At 45.8% G+C, this 22,344-nt stretch overlaps 1 protein-coding gene across 1 annotated transcript in view; it reads right to left on the bottom strand.

Moving 5' to 3' along the window:
- The window catches only part of LOC149859899 (putative lysosomal acid lipase/cholesteryl ester hydrolase), a 30,540-nt gene extending 8,654 nt beyond the window's left edge, over positions 1–21,886 (bottom strand). Inside the window, exons 1-6 of the mRNA XM_090057157.1 lie at positions 21,774–21,886; positions 21,207–21,349; positions 18,520–18,640; positions 9,531–9,729; positions 9,004–9,113; positions 751–887 (exon numbers count right to left, since the gene is read on the bottom strand). Of these exons, the coding sequence (XP_089913283.1) occupies positions 751–887; positions 9,004–9,113; positions 9,531–9,729; positions 18,520–18,640; positions 21,207–21,311 (672 nt within the window). The 5' untranslated portion in view covers positions 21,312–21,349; positions 21,774–21,886. The remainder of the gene's footprint in view (positions 1–750; positions 888–9,003; positions 9,114–9,530; positions 9,730–18,519; positions 18,641–21,206; positions 21,350–21,773) is intronic.
- Positions 21,887–22,344: the final 458 nt, after the last annotated feature.

Consider the following 22,344-nt stretch of genomic DNA (forward strand, 5'->3'; position numbering starts at 1 on the left):
TGATTTAATGGATTTTAGAGCACAAGAGTATAAAGGATACAGGAACATCTACATAAAGCCTGAAAAATGTGGAGGCAATTGTAAAGCAGATCTGCAGAAGCTGACGGCAAAACTAAAAATCACTCTGCATAATGACAAAGGAAACAACGTGACTATTAAAATCTACCAATAAATTAACCATGGTTTGTTGGAAGCAAAAGTAGTAAAACCATGAGCAAATGAGTAAATGCATTTCTGATCATTTCAACTAAAGCTTGCAAGATATACTTTGTTTTTTACTTTTGACGGAATTCTGCTCTTATACATATTTAGATTTCTTAGAAACTCTTTTGTTGCTGCTTCCCATTTTGAGCGCCATTTATGTCTTTGTGTCAGACACATCCTACGTAAAAATAGGTTTTTCTAATTGTATGAGATATGGCATTAAAGCCCTTAAGTGACAAATGCAGGTATCAAATTTAAGCATGAATAGTTAAAGCGCACTTACGTATAGACGAATTAAACCACATTAACACTGTGTATGTGGACTGACTTGGGACTAACTTTAGTTCCAAATCAGTCCACACACAGCACTAATGCATTTTAAATGCCTGTACATGCAGCCGCTTGCCTAAACCCACTTAATGCACATTACATTTAGACATGCTTAAATTCATGTGTAGACGCCCATTCTCTGGAAACCAATTTTAGAACTGAAAAGAAATACACTTTTCCTGAGTTTTGAAAAAGTATTTAGCCTGAAATGCTTACCTTGAGCATCAGGTCTGGAAACTTTCCCAGTTTTACCAGAGGGCTATTGGAGAATCTGACTGTGGCTACAGGTGCCAAAGCAAAAAATAATTTGATTTTCTTTGCCAAGCTCGGAATAGTTGAAAAGGCAATGAAGGCTGTGAAAAATATGAGAATAGCTAGTGAGAGGTTTGGTGGCACAAGCTTAAGTTAGACTTTCAGGTAGGTAGGTATATTTTACAAAAAATCTAACATTTTTTATGCTTTATGAGTCTATGATCTGAATTTTAAAATGTTGTATAAGGTAAAAAACTTGCCTACAGAACTGATATACATATATACAAAACATACATACATAGTTACATACACACTTTTTTACATATTGATTTCACAAGTCCAGTATAACTATATTAATAAACAGTTCTTAGTGATAGTCATCCACGTATCTTCAACCACTTAAAGTGAGTACACATGTACAACAAAATATAGAGAACAAGAAGATTTTTTTATTCTACGTATTTCTGATGATTCCAGATTTTCTCATTAATATCTTTAAAACAAATGCTCCAAAGTAATAGGTACTGGATGAACAGCATATTCTGTAAGCTTATCTTACTATAGTCTTCTGATTATAAGTCTTTTTTTCTCCAAAAAGAATTATAAAAATTTGGAGTCAACCCGTCTGTAAGTCTTACTTTTGTACCTGCCCTTTTTTTACATGCAATAACAATGCTGAGTTCAATTTTTAAGTGCTTTTTTTCTTTCAGTATTTTTGGTACATTCCAGCTTTGTGTTTTTTCCTTGGTTATTTAACTATCCTGTAAGATTTTTATAAGGGCAACAGTTATTCAAGACCTAACCTGTAGTTATCAATTGTGTTTGGGGGGGAAACAAATCTGTTTTTCCCAAAAATAAGCCTGAAAAATGTTGGGGTACTTATTTGTACAGTCTACTTATGGGAACAATACTGTATTACTGTAAAGAGATTCTTCTTAACAGTACATCAATAGAAGTGGATGGGAACTTGAACAGAACCATGAAATGATTGAGTTCAGGATCCTGTGGAAAGAAAGGAAGGAGTAAAGACCCTGGACTTCAGAGAAGTCTTTGACTCAGTCAGGGAACAAATGGGCAGGATCTCCTGGGAGGCCAGTCTGAGGCAGGGAAAGGAGTCCAGGAGAGCTTATTGTACTTTGAAGAAACCTTACTGAGGGCACAGGAAAGAATCATCCTAGTGTGCAGGATGATTATCAAGTATGGCAGAAGACCAGCTTGGCTTAGCAGGGAACTCTTCAGTGAGCTTAAAACAAAAAGGAAGATTACAAGGGGAAAATTGGACAAATAACTAAGGAGAAGTATAAGAGTATTGTTCAGGCATGCAGGGATGAAATCAGGAAGGCCAAAGTGCAATTGGAGTTGCAGCTAGGAAGAGACATGAAGAATAGTAAGAAGGGATGTGGATAAGCTTGAGAGAGTTTAAAGGAGAGCCACACACATGATCAAAGGCCAAGAGAGCAAGCCTTATGAAGAGAAGCTGAGGGCCTTGGGACTTTTCAGCCTGGAGAAGAGAAGGCTCAGGGGGTCTTGGTGGCAGCCTAAGTATATAAGGGGTGTGCACCAGGATCTTGGAGAACAGTTGTTCACCAGGGTTTGTTCCCCAAGAGATAACAAGGTCTAACAGCCACAAACTTCTAGAAGGCTGATTTAAACTGGACATAAGAAAAACTTCTTTACAGTCCGAGTGTCCAGGATCTGGAACAGACTCCCCACAGAGGTGGTGCAAGCACCTACTCTGGATTCATTCAAAAAATGTTTGGATGCTTACCTTGCTGGGATCATTTGACCCCAGCAGACCTCCTGCTTTGATGATCTTGCAAGGTCCTTTCCAGCCCCTAATGTCTATAAAATCTAAGGGTATCTTCAATTATGTCAGCAGCAAAAGAAAGATCAGGGAAAATGTGGGTCCCTTACTTGACAGATGATGCAGAAAAGGCTGAAGTACTCAGTGCCTTTTTCACTTCAGTCTTCACAGTCAAGGTCAGCTCCCAGACTATTGCACTGGGCAGCATAGTTTGGGGAGAAGCTGAGCAGCCAACAGTGGCAAAAGAACAGTTTAGGGACTATTTAGAAAAACTGGACATGTACAAGTCTATGAGGCTGGACGCTATGCACTTGAGAGTGTTGAGGGAGTTGGCTAATGTGATTGCAGAGCCACTGACCATTATCTCTGAAAACTTGTGGCTGTTGGAAGAGGTCCCAGACAACTGAAAAAGGGCAAATAGAGTGCCCATCTTTAGGCAAGGTAAGAAGGAGGATCTGGGGAACTACAGACCAGTCAGCCTCACCTCAGTCCCTGGAAAAAATCATGGAGCAGATCCTCAAAGAATCCATTTCCATGCACTTGGAGGAAAAGAAAGTGATTAGGAACAGTCAGCATGGATTCACCAAGGGCAAGTCATGCCTGACCAACCTGATTGCCTTCTATAATAAGATGACTGGCTCTGTGGATGCAGCGAGACCAGGGGGCATAATATACCTTGACTTCAGCAAGGCTTTTGATACAGTCTCCCACGACATTCTCACATGCAAGCTAAGGTAGTACGGGTTGGATGAATGGACAGGAAGATGGATAAAAAAACTGGCTGGATTATCAAGCTCAGAGGGTAGTAAACAGTGGCTAATGCAAATGTCTAGGTGCCAGCAAGTCTCAAGTCCCCAGAGGTCAGTCCTGGAGCCAGTTTTGTTTAATATCTTCATCAACAACCTGGAAGATGGGATGGAGTGCACTCTCAGAAAATCTGAAAATAGCACCAAGCTGGGGAGGTAGTGCATAAACTGGAGGGTATGGCTAGGATTGAGAGAGACCTAGACTAACTGGAGGATTGGACCAAAAGAAATCTCATGAGGTTCAAAATAAGGACAAGTGCAAAATCCTGCATTTAAGATGGAACAATCCCATGTAACAGTACACTCTGGGGGCTGACTGGCTAAGCAGCAGCTCTGCAAAAAATGACCAGTGGGTTACAGTGAACAATAAGCTGAACATGAGCCAACAGGCTGTCCTTACTGTGAAAAAGGCTAACAGACTTTTTCACAATTGGGCTGTATTAATAAGAGCATTGCCAGAAGATCGAAGGAAGAGATTCTTCCCCTCTATTCAGCACTGGTGAGGCCACATCTGGAGTACTGTGACCAGTTTTGCGGCATCCACTACAGACAGGTTGTAGACACATTAGAAAAAGTCCAGCAGAGAGCAATGAAAATGGTTTGTCGCAGGGCACTGAAGTGCCTGCACCTATAGAAGGACAGGTGTTGGTTGCTGGGGCAACTACAGGGGTCAGCTGACCAGGAGGGGGCAGGACCCGGCGTATATAAACCAGCCAGGCTGAGACCAGAGTCAGTTCCCCTCTGGCGGTTGAGGAAGTCAGAGCTTTGTTGAGGCAGGCAGAGTTGAGAAGCCTGATGGCCTGAGCAGCTTATGGGTGAGGACACTAGGCAGAGGAACCCCTGGCAGGGATGGAAATGATGATTAGCCAGAGGGCTTAGGGTTTGAGTTTTAGCCAGAAGGCTTGGGTTTGAGTTGGGGCTGACTGGCTGACGGTTTTTTTGTTATTACGCCGGAGGACCGGGTAAGGCTATAAGGGGTTGGAGGAGGCCTCATAGGAGCTCCCCAGTAGTGTGTGGAGGGTTCCTGGTGCCAGTGAGGGCACAACAGTCAGGTGCCAGAGAGGGCACAACAGTCTGGATTAAGGGCCAGGTAAGGCCGAGGCCGCCTGAGCTGGAAAGGGAATATAGACCCAAGAAGGCAGTCTGGGGGCCAGGTACAGCTAAGGCCGCCTGAGCCCCAATTGTGAGGAGTTCCAGTGTGGGCACCGACAAGAAGCCCAGAGGGTGCTTGCGAGAAGCCCCAGGGAGGGCGAGCACAAGGGTGCGGGCAATAGTAATTTGACTCAACAACGTCCGGTACATCTGAGAGGTTTGGGGCGTGGTATAAGGGGTGATAGGAGCCACTCACAGCCCATAAGGCTGGGGGGGGGGGAGGGGCACCAAATCAATCTACACGGAACGGGGGCCAGGATAAATAAGAGCACCATGTCCAAGGGACAAAGGGCAGCCTCCCTTATAATACTTTGTGTCATCAAAGACGTGGCGGGCGAGAATGAGGGTGCTTGATAGACAACTTGGCACGGTAGGGAGCACCAGGAGAGATCACGGCCGTTCCTGGGTCCCTGCCCTGTGACAAGTGGTGCATTGGCCAGGAACCGGCCACGCATGGGGAAGGAACCCGTGTCCCTGAAAAGGGAAACGAACGTAGGGGCTAGAATAGAAAGACGGACGTTTGTAGAAAGACAGTTTTAATACAGCTTGCTAGGTGGGGCTGAGGGAGGATACCCATTGCTGGGAATTTGGGAGCAAGACTAAGGCCTTGACCCAGGAAAACAGGGTCAGGGTAATCATGGCTTAGGAAGGGAAGGGGTTATGGAGGGCCAGGGGCAGGAAAACTTTGCCTGGCAACTGAGAATAGAAGAGATGCAAGAGAAGGTAGCCAGATTAGAGTGGGAGTTAGAACTAGCAAAGGCCCATAAAGAGAGAGTCGAGGCTAAGTCAGTAGCCTTAGAGTGACAATTATTGCCAGGTAAGAAGGAGGGAACTGCGAAAGAAATCAGGTGCCTAGTGTCAGCGGAGGCAGAGAAAACTAGGAGGTTGGAACAACTGATTTCCCAAGAGGCTCAGAAGAGTCAGGAGAGGGAAACAAGGCGGCAGGAAATGCAGAGGGAGATGACGGCCTGGACGGCTCGGTCTCCTGAGGCTGTCACAACTCAGACAGGGGAACAGCAGGAGATGCAGCAAAAGCTGGACGTGGCCAAAAGCCTAATAGGGGCCCTACAGAAGGAAGTCCACAGCCAGGTGGACCAAATAGAAGGTCTACATGAGGACTTAGAGAGGTGGCAGGAGAGATGCTTGGAAGCCAAACATTTAGTCAAACAGCTGCACGAAGACCTGAGGAGAGCTGTACCCAAGCAGAAGAAAATAGCAAGATGAGCACACGAGACCTGGAGACAGTAAGGGCGTGTATAAGGGACTATGAGATGCTACACGACCAATACCAGTCCCTTGAAGGGGAACTACAGACCCGAAAACAAGAGAATGAGGGGTTAATGGCTCGGATACAGGACCTGGAGGCAGGAAAAGACCACCTTAGAGAACAGGCACAGTCACTTAAGACTTGCCTAAAAGATAGCCAGGCAAGAGATGCAGGCATCACCGCAGAAAAGGGACAGCTGCAGGGGGAAATGCAAACTCTGAGGGAGGAGATGCAGAGGCTGGGAGCTAATAATGACAGGCTACAAGAGAAAAATAACCAGATGGCCCTAGAAATCGGAGAGCTCAAGGAAGTCGAGGGGCCAAGGGAGAAAGCAATAGCCAAGCGGGAACTGCAGACCCTAAAGAGTACGGATACACTAAGGAAAAAGCTGGAGCCTCTTGAGACTCTACTCGTGGGGTACATGAGAGCCAATAAGCTGGAATTCCAGGACAGGGAGGCACTTATGGAATCCCTGAAACAAGCCGAGGCACAAATCGAGAACGCACGGCTTAGATTTATGCAATACCGAGAGTCAGAGGGACTTTCTAGGGTCAAGAGTTCTGCAAGTATTAAAGAGGAAGTTGAGCACAAACAGTTGGGGAGGAACATCAGGGAGGAGAGTCCCATGGACAAGAAATTGGAAGCTGTACAAATGGAGGCCCAGTCTGCCATCCTAAAATACTGGGACCTGAGATGGGACCAGTGGCAGAAGTGCCACTCATGAGAAATAAACCAACTACAATGCCGGCTGAGGGAATTATCCCTGGTGCAAGGCGAGGGAGGAAGGCTAGCGCCTAGTCAAGGGCAGCCAGAGGTGGCTGACTTAGCGGAGATAGGGACAGCCAGAAAGGATGAAAAGACTCCCTCGAGGAGTGAGACCGCCTATCCAAGGGACAAGGGCTGTGCACAGACAGTCCCGAGTCCAAGGCGAGATGAGTCAAAGATAGACCCCATGAATAGGGGAGCCATGCAGCCCAGAAGGAAAGACAGGGCCCAGGCCTGCAAGATGAAAAGGAGGGAACAATCAGCTAGAAGATCAGAGCCTGAGAAAAGACCACAATTATATATGAGTGGCATCCCTAAACAGATCATGTGGAAGACCCTAAGAAAGATCATCAAAGAGAAGACTGGGGAAGTGACCTATGTAAAAATCTATAAGGGGCCTGGAGGGAGATCCCCTGGACAGGGAAAAGTAGAATTTTGGACAGAAGGAGATGCCCAGAGAGCTTTGAGCCACCAGTGGGAGATCTGGGAGAGGCTTCAAGACCTTCAGAGAGGTGGGGAAGGACCAGGAACCCTACAACTGACCGGGAAGAAAGGACCCAGGTGTGTGGAAAGGGAAAAGAAGTCGCGGAGAGTAGGCAGGAACATAGCCAGCGAAGGGCGCAATTTACCAAGGCTGGCTAATGTGGGGGGACTACCTGTGGCGAGTAAATCCCAATAAATCCCACACCGTGCACCTTGGATAAAAGGCGAGTTGGAGGTGCCTGAAAACCTCCGCCTCCAGTATGGGAGCTGCTGAATGCCTAATGAAAGGCCAAGAGAAGAACCATCGGCGGATGCCACACCTCGCAAAAATGAAGAGTGGCCCCAGTGAGTTATGAACTTAAGGGGGGAGGTGTGTCACAGGGCAGTGAAGTGCCTGCTCCTATAGAAGGACAGGTGTTGGTTGCTGGGGCAACTACAGGGGTCAGCTGACCAGGAGGGGGCAGGACCCAGCGTATATAAACCAGCCAGGCTGAGACCAGAGTCAGTTCCCCTCTGGTGGTTGAGGAAGTCAGAGCTCTGTTGAGGCAGGCGGAGTTGAGAAGCCTGATGGCCTGAGCAGCTTATGGGTGAGGACACTAGGCAGAGGAACCCCTGGCAGGGATGGAAATGATGATTAGCCAGAGGGCTTAGGGTTTGAGTTTTAGCCAGAAGGCTTGGGTTTGAGTTGGGGCCGATTGGCTGATGGTTTTTTTATTATTACGCCGGAGGACCGGGCGAGGCTATAAGGGGTTGAAGGAGGCCTCATAGGAGCTCCCCAGTAGTGTGTGGGGGGTTCCTGGTGCCAGTGAGGGCACAACAGTCAGGTGCCAGAAAGGGCACAACAATCTGAATTAAGGGCCAGGTAAGGCCAAGGCCACCTGAGCCGGAAAGGGAATATAGACCCAAGAAGGCGGTCTGGGGACCAGGTACGGCTAAGGCCGCCTGAGCCCCAATTGTGAGGAGCACCAGTGTGGGCACCGACAAGAAGCCCAGAGGGTGCTTGCGAGAAGCCCCAGGGAGGGCGAGTGCACAGAGGCAAGCCCCAGGGAGGGCGAGCGCAAGGGTGCGGGCAATAGTAATTTGACTCAACAACGTCCGGTACATCTGAGAAGTTTAGGGCATGGTATAAAGGGGTGGTAGGAGCCACTCACAGCCCATAAGGCTGGGGGAGCACCAAATCAATCTACAAGGAACAGGGGCCAGGATAAATAAGAGCACCATGTCCAAGGGACAAAAGGCAGCCTCCCTTATAATACTTTTTGTCATCAAAGACATGGTGGGCGAGAACAAGGGTGCTTGATAGACAACTTGGCACGGTAGGGGGCACCAGCAGAGATCACGGCTGGTCCTGGGTCCCTGCCCTGTGACATAGTTAATGGCCTGGATGAGGAAACTGGGTTTATTTAGTGTAGAGAAAAGAAGACCAAGAGGGGATTTAATAGCAGCCTTCAACCAGCTGAATGGTGGTTCCAAAGGGGATGGAGCTAAACTGTTTTCAGTGGTGGTAGAGCAAGAAGTAATGGTCTCAAGTTGCAGTAAGTAAAATTTAGCCTAGATATTAGGAAAATGTCTCTCACTAGGAGGATTGTAAAGCACTGAAACAGATTATCCAGAGAGGTTGTGGAATCTCCATTCTTGGAAGTTTTTAAGACCTGGTTAGATAAACTGTTGGTTGGGATAATATAGTTGGGAATGATCCTGCTTTGAGCAGGGGATTGGACTAGATGACCTCCTGAGCTCCCTTTCCATCTTAATTTGCTATAATTCTATGATTTTTAAATAAATACTCTAACCTTTTATAACTCCTAAAAATTATGAAAGCAGCAATCAAGCAGAAGTAGTTATATTAATAAGACTATGTTTAATCATCATTTATCCATGTGTGGAAATCTATATCCTTTAGAACAAATATATTTGAATTAAAACATCTTTTCACATACCCATAGTTGTGCCCTGTGAATGGCCAACATAATATATTTTCTTCTGCTCAGTTTTCTTCTCAATAAAATTTATAGAGGCTGGAAGATCATATTTTGCCATTTCATCATAACTGTAAAGACAAGACAACAGATTGGCTATATAAAGTTACGGATGTAATGCACGTTAGTCACCTAAAAATAAACCAAAACTTGCAATTCATAAATCAGAAAGACAAACTCTGAACCTTAAATAGTTAGAAACTCTTACTTAGAATTTGAATTGGCCCTGCTGAAATTAATTAGTTTTCTTATCTATTCAATTAAGGCAGGATCAGGCCATTATCCAAACTTAAATTTCCCCATGTTACTAAATATTTGGCAACACAAAGCCAGAAAAAGAACTTCCTACAGACAGATCTTGTTTCACTTATTTCCAGCCTGAGACAGTGGTACCATCAGAGAAAGTTGGAGGCCTTAATAACAGCCTATACATTTACTTATTACAAGAAAACACTGATCATTAAGTTTTTCTATACAGACCAGGTTACCTGAAAACCCAGAATTCATCTTCATTCACTGTGTAGTGTTTGTGCTTTCTGGACCAGGTGTTTCCTCTGCTGTTCCCCAACCAAACATCAAAGCCAGCATCTGCTAGCATAAAGCCCAGACTGTTGTAGTCCAAGTTTGTGATCCAGTTACTGCCATCTGCAAGCAAACCATGTTGCAAAAATACAACTGGCTTTGGACCTGAAAAATAAAACACAGTTCACAATTTAAAACCACAGGGTCAGGTCCATCTGGCACTGTACTCCTGACATAAAGTCAAGGGAGCATTCAACATTTCTTTCAGATGCAGCTCAAACCTCAAATTAGCAGTTTTCAATGGTGCTTGCTGTGTCTTGAAATCATGTACTAAAATCTTCCACAACTTATAAAGGTTTAAAGCACTGTATGATTAAAATCAACCCTATGTTTGTTGCTTGTTTAGAGCAAAAGACACCTAATAATTCACAAATGACATGGCAGGTTCAAAACAAGCAAAAATCCAGGAGGAGGTATGGCAAAGCCATAGAAGGCCACTGGTTCCAATTGCTTTTTGTTTATAATTGGTTGGAAATAAGCCGCCCAGCTCTGGAGACATGTTCCTCCTTATTATCTCTGCTCCCTTTCCCACAAGATTCTCAAAGGCATTCCCACAGGTGCACTACAGGGATTAGTTTGCAGGTTGGGATGTCAAACCACATCATTATCTTTAGTCAGCTCCCCTCCAAGATCAAATCCCCAGCACAAGCCATGGGCAGAAAGCTGCCAGAAGAAATTTTATGAGGCCAGAACCTTGGTTCCCTCAATCCAAGCATCAGTCCAGGTTAGGAGGGTTTAGGACATTCATAAGTCTGGGAAAGGGCAGATTAATGCACGAGCCCAGGGGCCCCTGCTAATCAGGGCGCCAAGGCCAACATGGCCTAGGCAGGCATCCTGGCCACCGGCATCAAGGGCAGACAGCGCATGACTCCTCCTCTCCCACCGAGCCAGGGCCAGAGGATAGGAGGCGGGCGCAGGGCTCCATGTGTGTGGTGGCAGCTTCCTGGGGCTGTCTGTTGCCAGGAGCCCCCATGGGGCCACCCCGATCCCACTCCTGCTCTCTGCCATCATTTGTTTGATGAAAAGTGGAAACAGGGAGAGATCACCAAAGAGGAATATACCTCTTCTGCTCGTGCTTGTAGGGAGGCAGTTAGACAGGCCAAAGCTACCATGGAGCTGAGGATGGCAACCCAAGTAAAAGACAATAAGAAATTGTTTTTTAGATATATAGGGAGTAAAAGGAAGGCCCAGGGAGGAATAGGACCCCTGCTAAATGGGCAGAAACAATTGGTGACGGACAGAGGGGACAAGGCTGAACTCCTCAACGAGTTCTTCGCCTCAGTGTTCCTAAGCGAGAGGCATGACAAGTCTCTCACTGGGAGTGTAGGGAGGCAGCAGCAAGGCACCAGACTTCCATGAGTGGACCCTGAGGTGGTGCAGGGTCACTTGGAAGAACTGGATGCCTTTAAGTCGGCAGGCCCGGATGAGCTCCATCCGAGGGTACTGAAGGCACTGGCCGACATCATTGCAGAGCCACTGGCGGGAATATTTGAATGCTCGTGGCGCACGGGTCAAGTCCCGGAGGACTGGAAAAGGGCCAATGTGGTTCCCATTTTCAAGAAGGGGAGGAAGGAGCACCCGGGTAACTATAGGCCAGTCAGTCTCACCTCCATCCTTGGCAAAATCTTTGAGAAAATCATCAAGGCTCACATTTGTGAGAGCCCGGCAGGACAAATTATGCTGAGGGGAAACCAGCACGGGTTCATGGCAGGTAGATCGTGCCTGACCAATCTAGTCTCTTTTTATGACCAGGTCACAAAACGCCTCGACGCAGGAGGAGGGGTGGATGTCGTATACTTGGACTTCAGGAAGGCCTTTGATACGGTATCCCACCCCATACTGGTGAACAAGTTAAGGGGCTGTGACTTGGATTACTGCACAATCCGGTGGGTGGAGAATTGGCTGGAGGGTCGCACCCAGAGAGTTGTGGTGGATGGGTCGGTTTCGACCTGGAAGAGTGTGGGCAGTGGGGTCCCGCAGGGCTCGGTGCTTGGACCGATACTCTTTAATGTCTTCATCAGCGACTTGGACGAGGGGGTGAAATGTACTCTGTCCAAGTTTGCAGATGACACTAAGCTATGGGGCGAAGTGGACACGCCGGAGGGCAGGGAACAGCTGCAAGCAGACCTGGACAGGTTAGACAAGTGGGCAGAAAACAACAGAATGCAGTTCAACAAGGAGAAATGCAAAGTGCTGCATCTAGGGAGGAAAAATGTCCAGCACACCTACAGCCTAGGAAATGACCTGCTGGGTGGCACAGAAGTGGAAAGGGATCTTGGAGTCCTAGTGGACTCCAAGATGAACATGAGTTGGCAGTGTGACGAAACCATCAGAAAAGCCAATGGCACTTTATCGTGCATCAGCAGATGCATGACAAATAGGTCCAAGGAGGTGATACTTCCCCTCTATCGGGCGCTGGTCAGACCGCAGCTGGAGTACTGCGTGCAATTCTGGGCGCCGCACTTCAAGAAGGATGCGGATAACCTGGAGAGGGTCCAGAGAAGGGCCACTCGTATGGTTAAGGGCCTGCAGGCCAAGCCCTACGAGGAGAGATTAGAGAAACTGGACCTTTTCAGCCTCCGCAAGAGAAGGTTGAGAGGCGACCTGGTGGCTGCCTATAAGTTCGTCAGGGGGGCACAGAAGGGAATTGGTGAGTATTTATTCACCAAGGCGCCCCTGGGGGTTACAAGAAATAATGGCCACAAGCTAGAGGAGAGCAGATTTAGATTGGATATTAGGAGGAACTTCTTCACAGTTCGAGTGGCCAAGGTCTGGAACGGGCTCCCAAGGGAGGTGGTGCTCTCCCCTACCCTGGGGGTATTCAAGAGAAGGTTGGATGTGTATCTAGCTGGGGTAATGTAGGCCCAGCACTCTTTCCTGCTTATGCAGGGGGTCGGACTCGATGATCTATTGAGGTCCCTTCCGACCCTAGCATCTATGAATCTACAGACAGCTGCCAGCACCAGCACCATTGGGACAGGATGGGAAGGGACAGCCCTACCCTGCTGGGGTTGGCAGAGGGGCGAGCAGGCAGCTGAGAGCAGTGTAGAGCCCATTCTCCCCAGCTCAGCCCCAGTCCCAGCCCTGTCCCGTCCCGCAGTGCTGGGGGGCCACAGCCCCGGCTGCACAACACCCACCGGGCAGAGGAGCTGAGCCGGGGCAGGGCGAGAGCTGCCTTCACTTCCACGGCGCTCACACTCTCTGGCTCACCCTGGGTGTGCTAAGGAGACCGGGAGAGCCCAACTGCAGCCCCCTAGTGGCTGCAGAGGGAACCTGCCCTCACCTGGTGAGAGGCTTCAATTTTCTGTTTGCCTAGGGCCTCAATAAATTTTAAATCTATCTTTAAGTCTAGGAAGCCCTCTTCTTCCATCCCTCTCCCCAGTCAAAGCAAAATAATACTATAAAAACAGAGATTCCTGTTCTCTAGATGAGAACAAATTCAGTCTCTAATCTTTCACAAAATGCATTGGCAGGAACATGAACTTCAGAACTTCCAAAGATGCCCAAATTTTGGGACACCTTAGGCAACAGACACCAACTTCTTTTCTGGAATATCAAAAAAAGGGATTTTTTTTCCCCTTACCAACACAAAACCGATACAAGATCATTTTATGATAAAGCCATAGATTAGCCACAATTAGTTTATTTCAATCACATGTTAATGCATTGCAATATTAAGCACAATAATACCCAAGCAATATTTTCTCTATTGGTGATTTAGAGCTATTAGCAGAAGCAGTCAAATCACAAGCAGCTTATCTTTTGTTTTTAAACTGAAACACCAGGATCCCAGGGCACATGCACAGCCACATGTTGTGGATACCAACAATCTGGATTATTAACATTCAGGAATTTTTGGCAGCTTTTAGCCTGTTGTTTTAACCATACCATGTTGCTTTACAAACATTTATTTATGTTAGTGCCTGGCTGTGGTTTCATATTGTTTTGCAAAAATAATTCTTTGACTAAATACAAAATAGCAAACTCCTCTGTTTTTGTTGCACTCCTTCAGGCTACACAGTTCATTCACTGTGTCCCAAGTGAATAGGGGAAAATGTTTTATTCCTTTAGTAACGAGACAGAATTACATTTCTAGTCACAGTTTTCTTTCATTTCCTCTTTGCACTTAAGTAATTACCCTGTACAGGAAGGGTGAGGTTAGCTCTGAAAACCTCAGCTTTGAACCATACTCTGCTTCCTCCTCTGCCTTTATCATGTGGAAGGGGAGGTGGAGAAAGGAGGCAAAGGTTTTGCATGATTCATAGATATTAGGGTCAGAAGGGGCCTCAGCAGATCATTGAGTCTGACCCCCTGCCCCGGGCAGGAAAGAGTGCTGCAGTCAGATGACCCCAGCCAGGTGCTTGTCCAGTCTCCTCTTGAAGACACCCGAGGTAGGGGAGAGCACCACCTCCCCAGGAAGCCCATTCCAGATTCTGGCAACGCTTACCATAAAGAAGTTCTTCCTGATGTCTAACCTAAATCTGCTCTCTGTCAGTCTGAGGCCATTACTTCAAGGGGTTACTCCAAGGGGTGCCCTGGTAAACAGAGCTTCTCCTATCCCTTGCTGTCCCCACCCCCCCAGATGAATTTGTAGGCAGCCACAGGATCACCTCTCAGCCTTCTCTTGCAGAGGCTAAAGAGATTCAGGTCCCTCAGTCTCTCCTTGTAAGGCCTTACCTACAGGCCCCTAACCATACAAGTGGCCCTCCTCCAGACCCTTTCAAAGTTATACACATCCCTCTTGAAGTACGCTGCCCAAAACTGGACACAGTACTCCAGCTGCAACCTCACCAGTGCTGCATAGAGGGGAAGTATCACCTCCCTGCATCAGTGACTGGTGCCACCTTAGTCAGCAACCAGGGTTGGGGGGGTCCCCCCACAATCAATCTCGCCAACAGGGGAAAGGGGTCCCCCTGCAGGCGATCACACCAACCAGGAAGTGGCTGCGGCGCTCCCAGAAGTGACCGCAGCGCTTCATCCAGCGCTCCCACTCCCTGGCTAGCACTCACATGGGCGGAAACCAGCGCTCTCACCTGCCCCCCGTGCCTGTTGCCCAAGTGGGGAGCACGGCCTGTCTGGAGGTGCACCAGCACTCTCAGGGGGTGCACGTGTACCCCCATGCACCCCCCAACACATTGCCACTGCCTCCCTGGACCTGTTTGTGATGCACCTGCTAATGCATGATAAACTGCAGTTAGCTTTACTGATCACTTCATCACACTAATGACCAATGTTCATCCTGGAGTCAACTGTGACCCCAAGATCCCTTTCTGCTACAGTGCTACTGAGAGGGTCATCTTCCAGCCTGTAAGTATGTTGGTGATTCCTTCTCCCTAGGTGCACCACTTTGCATTTGTCCTTCTTGAATTGCATCTTATTCTGTTCTGCCCACTTCTCCAACCTGTCCAAGTCTGCCTGGATTCATTCCCTGCCCACCAGTGTGTTTACTTTACGCCATAATTTGGTGTTATCTGCGGATGAATTATATCTTCCAACAAAATAAGATGGCAGGAACACTAAAATATCAAAAAACTTTCTAAAGCCTCTTTCTCATGTCAGAGTGAAAAGACAACCATTAAAACTATATAAGATGTTTATTCAAACCTCTATCATTTAGTTTTTGGCTATGGCAATCTAGTGCAGCAAGACTGTCATTTTACAAGTTTCTTGGCATGTCAAATAGGTTTGAAAACTCCAAACATTCATTACTGACATGGAAACAATACAAAACAGACATTATACCCCAATCCATGAAAGATATATACATCAGTTTTAGATAAAAACACAGAGAGAAATCCTGAGTCCATCAAAGCCAATAGAACCAGTAACAGCTCCCAATGAGCAGCATTTCAATATTATGGCTACCTTTATTTTTAATATAAAGGACTGTTATTTCAGAATAATCTTCTCTTCATATACATTTTGCTCTCATTCCCTGTTTAATGTTTTGCATATAAAACAACTTGTGAGTGTCTAACTTAAATCTCATGAAGTAGAATTGAAATTGATCTCATTTTTAGGAAATGGGCAAACCAAGATATTTTAAAAGGGAAATGGTGCAAATAAATGAATAAAGAAAACTCTTAATTGGCTAACAGAACCATTTACTAGCAGGTTTCACAGACTTGTCCCTCTTGGAAAACAGAATCAGAATTTAGAACCACAAGTCATTATAGCAGGTAGAAACAAAGGATGGGGAAGGCCACTTTATTTTAAGTCTCCTTTCACCTACGGTCCTTTGGATTTTTAGTTCTCGTTAACATGTGGAAAGCCAGTGCTCACCAAAGTTTCCTACAACTTTTGCAGAGGCAGAACTATATATTTTTGTGGATCTTTTTTTTTTTTTTTTTTTTTTTTTTTAAAGTGCACACTTAATAACTGCAATTAATCCCATTCATATTAAGCAGATTGCAATGGCAAATATTATGAAATATATGTACATATGCAGTAAGCACACACTGGTATCTGTCAGGGAAAAGATACCGTGTCTAGAAGGTTTTAAAAATCAACATGAACTTTGAAGTCCTCATTCTTTCAATAGGAAACAATATTCCCCTAGAGTTGTTTGGTAATCCTTGTTTTTAAAATCAAGTAGTTTTACAAGCCATGAACTTGGGATGGACACAGAGGGTCAAGGGAAAAATCAATCACTCCCCCAGGAAACTATGTGCTTATATCAGCAATGTAAACATTTGCTTACACTCAAAGATTCAGTACAGGGACCCTGCACAAACAGAGTTCTAACTCTTTCTGTGGACTTCTCAGAATTTTTAAAGTACAAGTAATAATATTAACTTGCTTCATGCATTGAACTTTGTAAACTTATCCTTTTTGATACTGAAAATATTCTTAAGATATCAAATCAGCTATCAAGGTCAGAAAGGAATTTACTCAAACGTTGTTGGGGGGGCTTCTGTGATGAAATAAGCTCCAACATACGACATAAAATAATTTTAAATGTTTTAAGATATAATCATTCTTTTCCCACAGAATGATGCAAGTATATGCATCACATCTTCAGATTTTTAAGTATAACAGATCCCAATTCAGTCTTCTGATATACATGCAGTTTTCAAGGAAACAGCCAGAACATGCACATGTGCAACAGTATATGGACTTGTCTACGTGATACTTAGTATCCCCTGATGCTGGCTGAACCCAATATTCTGCTTCAGATAAACAGCCCTATTAGTCTCCACAATGTAGTAATGTAATAGGTCAGAGCGTTGTGTTTTTCTTCCTCCATACATTTCAGACTTCTATTCAAAATATTCCATAAATATTGCCAAGACCTTTGCTCACACTTCTTCCTAAATACCTTCCAACTCCTTGCATTTTTCCACAAGCCTATTGCCCTGAACACTCCCTTACTCCCACATAATTTTATACCTTCTTTCATTCTACCCCATACATCTTGAAATAGCTTCTCCATAACATGTGCCACTCTCCATTTCCTTCAAGCCCCTTCTTTAAAGAAAAAGAAAAAAAAAGAAAAAAAGAAAAGTCCTTTGTGTGAGGACTCCAACATCCAATGGACATCTTGCTTTGTATTATATATTACATCCATCTATGTTGCTAAATTCATTCAGAATTGTGACTATGGTGCTACAGTAATTTACTGAGTACAGCCGAGTACAGTATTTACTTAAATCTAAGACAAAGCTTTTTCTCCCATTCAGCATTGGAAAAAAGGCCCCTTCCCTTGAATTCAAATACAAGCAGGGGGCAGGCAGCAGCTATGCCTCTAACTATGAGCCCAGGCTGCTGCTCTCTGGGGAAAGAGCTGCCACAACCTCAACTGCTGTTGTGAGGCTGAGTTGGGGCTGGAGCCAGCATATGCTCTGTGGTCCATGCTCAGGGCTAGAGCTGGAGTAGATCTGTGATGGGAAGGTAAACAGTGGCAGCAGGACTTGAGGGAGGCAGCAGGGGCAGGCAGCACAGGGGCCAAGCAGGTACAGGCAGGCAGCAGAGGGTGGCAGGCACCAGGGGGTGCAGACATGCAGGCAGGGGGAGGTCAAAGTAGCAGAAGCAAGTCCATGGGAGGGCATAGGCACCTAGAAGGGGTAAATGGCAGGGGGAGGGGTTCAGACAGTAGAGGTAGAGGCACCACAGTAGCGGGGCCAGGCACTTGACTCCCCTGCCATCTGCCCGCCACCATGAGCCCCTTTGCTACTGTAGTGGCAAGGGAACAATTCTATTCATGGAAAATTATAACAAATGCATATATATTCTATGTCTAGAATCTAATTATTGGGAGCTTACCTTAAAGTCAAAGTTGTCTTTGGGTAAATGTGGTGTATCATTTTATTTTGGCTTATCAAAATTTACTACAAGGGGCAAGTAGAATAGACTGCCAGAGCTTAAAAAAAACTATCCAACTACTATTCTAAATTCCCATCTTCATACAGAATGTGAAGCAATTTTTTTGAGGGTAGGGAGGGGAATTAGTACACCCCTCAAGCTTTAATTATTCTTCATCCAAACAGGAATAATAAAAAAAAAACCTGTCACTACTTCTAAGCACTGGTCAGTATCCTGGAAAATAAAAATTTGACTTTAAAAGAATGAAATGTTAAAAAAAATCTCCTGTTAGAAAGTACGGTGAGTTTTAAAAAACCTCAAATGTTTCTTTTAGCAAAAAAGGAGGGAAAAAGCAAAGAAAGAGAGAAATGGTTATCTCAATAAATAAAATATTTCAAAGTAAATGAGGAATTTCTGCAATATGGGAATGTCAACATTTTCTACCTATCTCTATGCTGTAATTTTCATCTGTAAGTAACTGCCAATACTTACTTACATTTTACTTTCAGCCACCTTATATGACTCAAAACTGAATAATTAGCAGTCTTTTTCAAGATTTTCCTCCCCCTGCCCTCAAACAGAAATCTGTCTTACCCTCTTTCCTTCCATATTTTCCTCTCCCATGGGGAATTCTGTTAATGCTTAAGATATATCCATCATCAGTCATTACGTCATATTCCTCACTGGGGTATCCTCTAAAGGTAACAATTTCACTCTGTGGACAGAGAAAAAAATTGATTCAAATTCTTAACAGTTTTAAACTCGTTACTGTTTTTTGAATAATCGGCAAGTGATATGGCAGTGCAGCATCTACATTATTTTTAATAGGAGCATGGCAGTAGAAAGTCAAGCATAGAAAAATCTAGATCAGTGATTCTCAATCTTTTCAGATGCAAGCTACTCCTTGTTAGACTCAAGGCACCCTTCAGACAATCCCAGCTAAGTTTCCACTCATTTTTTGACTACAGAAAAATAATAGCGCAATTTTCTGTTGCAAAGTGTTTTAGAAAGACCCCAGCAGATCAGAATGTTTTTAACACTGTAGATTCCTGTTTGAAATCTCTAGCTTTATCTTGTGAATCATGTTTGCACACTTGACAGAGGCACCCTGGTTGAGAATCACTGGAGAAGTTGTGTTCACTGCTGTATGCATTTCAAAAAGGCACAAACTACAAGAAAGCACTTAACTTCCACAGGCTTTCAATAGGAACTTGGCACCTGACCAAACTTAGTGCCTTTGAAAAAGGGATAAGGAAGATGTTAATATTCCACCCTGGCACAGGAAGCTCCAAAATCTAACACACATCTGCCATGAACTGTTACAGCTGGTAATCTCTCTCCCCAGGTAGAAAGATAGACAGACAATGGGGATATATAAATTTGTTTGCCAATTCATAACTAGAGAAGACAATGCAAAAAATAGAGTAGGGAAAGCAAAACCAGGGCAACAGGGTAGGGGAGAAGTGCACACTGCATCTCTGCAGCACAGCCTCGGTGACAGATAAAGGATGATCTCACAAGATCCCTTCCAGCCATAAACTTCTGTGTGTGTGAATTCATGTCTCTTCTGAGGACGAGCTTTCTAAAACATTAGAGGCCTGACCTTTGTCCCTATAGCTGGAGCATCACCAGAACTGCAATGAATATACTGTCAAGTACCACAACAGAGCAAGTTGAAAACAAAATGTTGCAATTTTTTTTATTTATACATGATGAAGTTATCAAAGTATGTAACTTTCACATGCTTAAGTTGCAGATATTGTTTCATTCTACAACTTTAGATACCACTTCACCTAAATCTCTTTCAAAAACTTAATTGTATTCCATGGGCTATAAGTCAGTTTGTAAGTCTCAAAAAAATGTTCATTAAGAAGATCCATGGAAGCCTGCAAACACCTAAAACATGCAAGTGCACAACCTTATTAATAGCTTCATCCTTTTTCTCCCTACCATTTTTACTAACTTGATTTTTTGCATCATGTCCAAGACTAGATTACTGAGAATAGGAACCCTGCCCTTTAATTATCTTGCACAACACCTGGCATATTCCTTTTTAGCAGTGGTTAAAACCAGCTGGTATTCTACAGTTGGTCATGCGCTTATAGTGAGTGGGAGAGATGTGCCCTGAAGCTTTACTTTACTGCACTGCATGCTGTTCTCATAATCCTTTACTGCACTGCATGCTGTTCTCATAATCCTTACTCATATTTTCATTCCTGTTGGAGAAGTGTTTCTAAAGCAACTAAATCATGTAAAGAAACCCCCCTGTGTTTCACTGAAAGTCAGTAGTTAAGTTTCTTTTTCAATTCTGAAAATTGAGCTTAGCTGATTTTTAGAAATGTACGCCTTGTCTCAATGGCAACTAAACTTTTTTGGCAGGACTCCACTGTTAATATGTACACAACAATCAATACAGTCTAGAGTAGAGCCTGTAACTCTGTATTAGAATTTAACAGTAGCATATATTTGCCTGGCAACTTGGATGTTAAAAGAGAAGGGAAAAAAAGAATGCCAGCAGGTGAGAACGGAGCTGCTGTCAGGAGAAACATACCCAAATCAACAAGGATTTTTCACAAATACAAGCAGGGCCACAGTAAACAGGAACTCAAGCATGTGAGAGATCAACCACAGACATAAAGGAACAAGAAGAGAAAACTACAGAGGGAAAGATTAATATGCAAAAAAATAAAGTGAAGAATAAACAGTGGTTAGCACACCCTGTGTCTGCTTGGTCCTCCAGGTGTCACTGCTATGAAATAATTAAAACAAGAAAGGAGGAGGAGGGGCATCAAGAGGGAGGCATGGAAAAAAAGGGCAACTAACATGCAGTGTAATTAAAGGGTAAAAACCAAATAAGGCATAAATCAGTATATAGGCCACAGAATATGCTTCCAGGCTACTTCTGGATTTGCTCCCTCTCAAAGTCATCCTCCATCAAAGAGGGAGGTGGAAACAGAATGGTGCTGCTGAGAACTCCAGCCTTCCTACTTTGGGTCAGGCACGTTAGGTTTCGGTAAAGTAGACAAGTGCATTAGGCAGTTTCCCTCTGCTCTACTTTTAAGTCTGGATGAATTACAGCTCAGTCCAAAAATCAGAGGCAAAATACTTTTTTCTTGAGTTAAAGAAAGCCTTGTTTCAAAAGCCAACAGTTACCCACAGGATCTGCCAAGCACAAGCCAATTCTCTATGCAGCACGTGAGGCCTCTAGTCCCCCCCAGCTAACAAATGTCAACTGTAAGCTCCTCTACGGAGCCAAATGTCACGCGCAAGGCAGCACTTACAATATTCATCGTTGCCTCGGGGTCCACATTTCTTCTTCTCCTGACCAAGTCTTCCGAACTTAGTGCCGCGTGGATGCAGCAGGTGACGTACAGGAGGAGCCGCATCTCTGCTCTGTGGAGAACACGGCTCTCGTCACCCACGGCTAGGAAAAAACAGGAATCTTTAGTAGAAGGACAAGGATTTGTGCCAGGTGAGGGGGAAATCAAAAAACCCCCTCAGCACTGCTTCTCGAGAGGCCCCAAGCGCGGCACAAGGAGGGCCTGGCTGAGACAGCACCCCTCCTGTCACTGCCTCCTTGAAGGGCTGTGAGCACTGAGCCCCGAGCACTGCCAGCACCAGCGCCCAGCTACCACCTGGGGAGACCAGACGCTGCCTGCTTCCCCTTGAAATGCTGCCCCTCTCCCCCCGCAGCACATCCCCCCGGGCTGCTTCTCCGAAGGCAACAAGGCAGGCTCGGCTCAGGGCCGCTCCCGCTGTCCAGCGAGGCGGGAACAGCCCCCGGCGGGGAAGCCGCGGGTCCCCAGAGCCCGCCCCGCAGCCCCCGGGCCCGCGCGGCGCGGCCGGACCTGCGCGGCACGGCGAGGCCCGGCCGGCAAGGCGCTGTCAGGCAGCTCCCGGGGCGGGGAGGGGCCCGTCAGGCCACCCGCGCAGCCAATCCGCGGGCCGCGCAGAGCGGGCGGCCCCGCCCCTGGGCGCTCATAGGGCGGGGCCGGGGGCCGGGCCGGGGCGGTGTCTTCGTGTCTCCCAGAAACAAACGCAAAGCTCGAGACGGTATCATCTCGGAAGCAAAAGGTCTCGAGTTTTGCGTTTCTTTTTGTCTCAGACCAACACGGCTCCCGAATTGAAAAAAAAAAAAGATTTTGGGGTTTGTTTTTGTTTTTTGCAAAATTCTTGTTGGTCTAATAAAAGATAACATCTCTGCTACCAGACCTGATTGCCCTTTCCTCCAGACCAATACGGCTCCGGCCTGGATACCTGCTCCCTGCCACCTCGCGCACCCCTTGAGGCCGCAGCCCGGCCTGGCACGTGCCCGGGCTAAACCACGCCCCCGCAGCGCAAGTGCAGGCTCGCAGCCAGGGGCGGGTGCAGGAGATTAGCGCAGGCAGGGTCCTTCGGGTAGGTGTGATATCGTTAATA

This window comes from Crocodylus siamensis, chromosome 7 (assembly GCF_052110815.1).
Source record: "Crocodylus siamensis isolate JL-2025a chromosome 7, ASM5211081v1, whole genome shotgun sequence".
Classification (NCBI taxonomy): domain Eukaryota; kingdom Metazoa; phylum Chordata; order Crocodylia; family Crocodylidae; genus Crocodylus; species Crocodylus siamensis.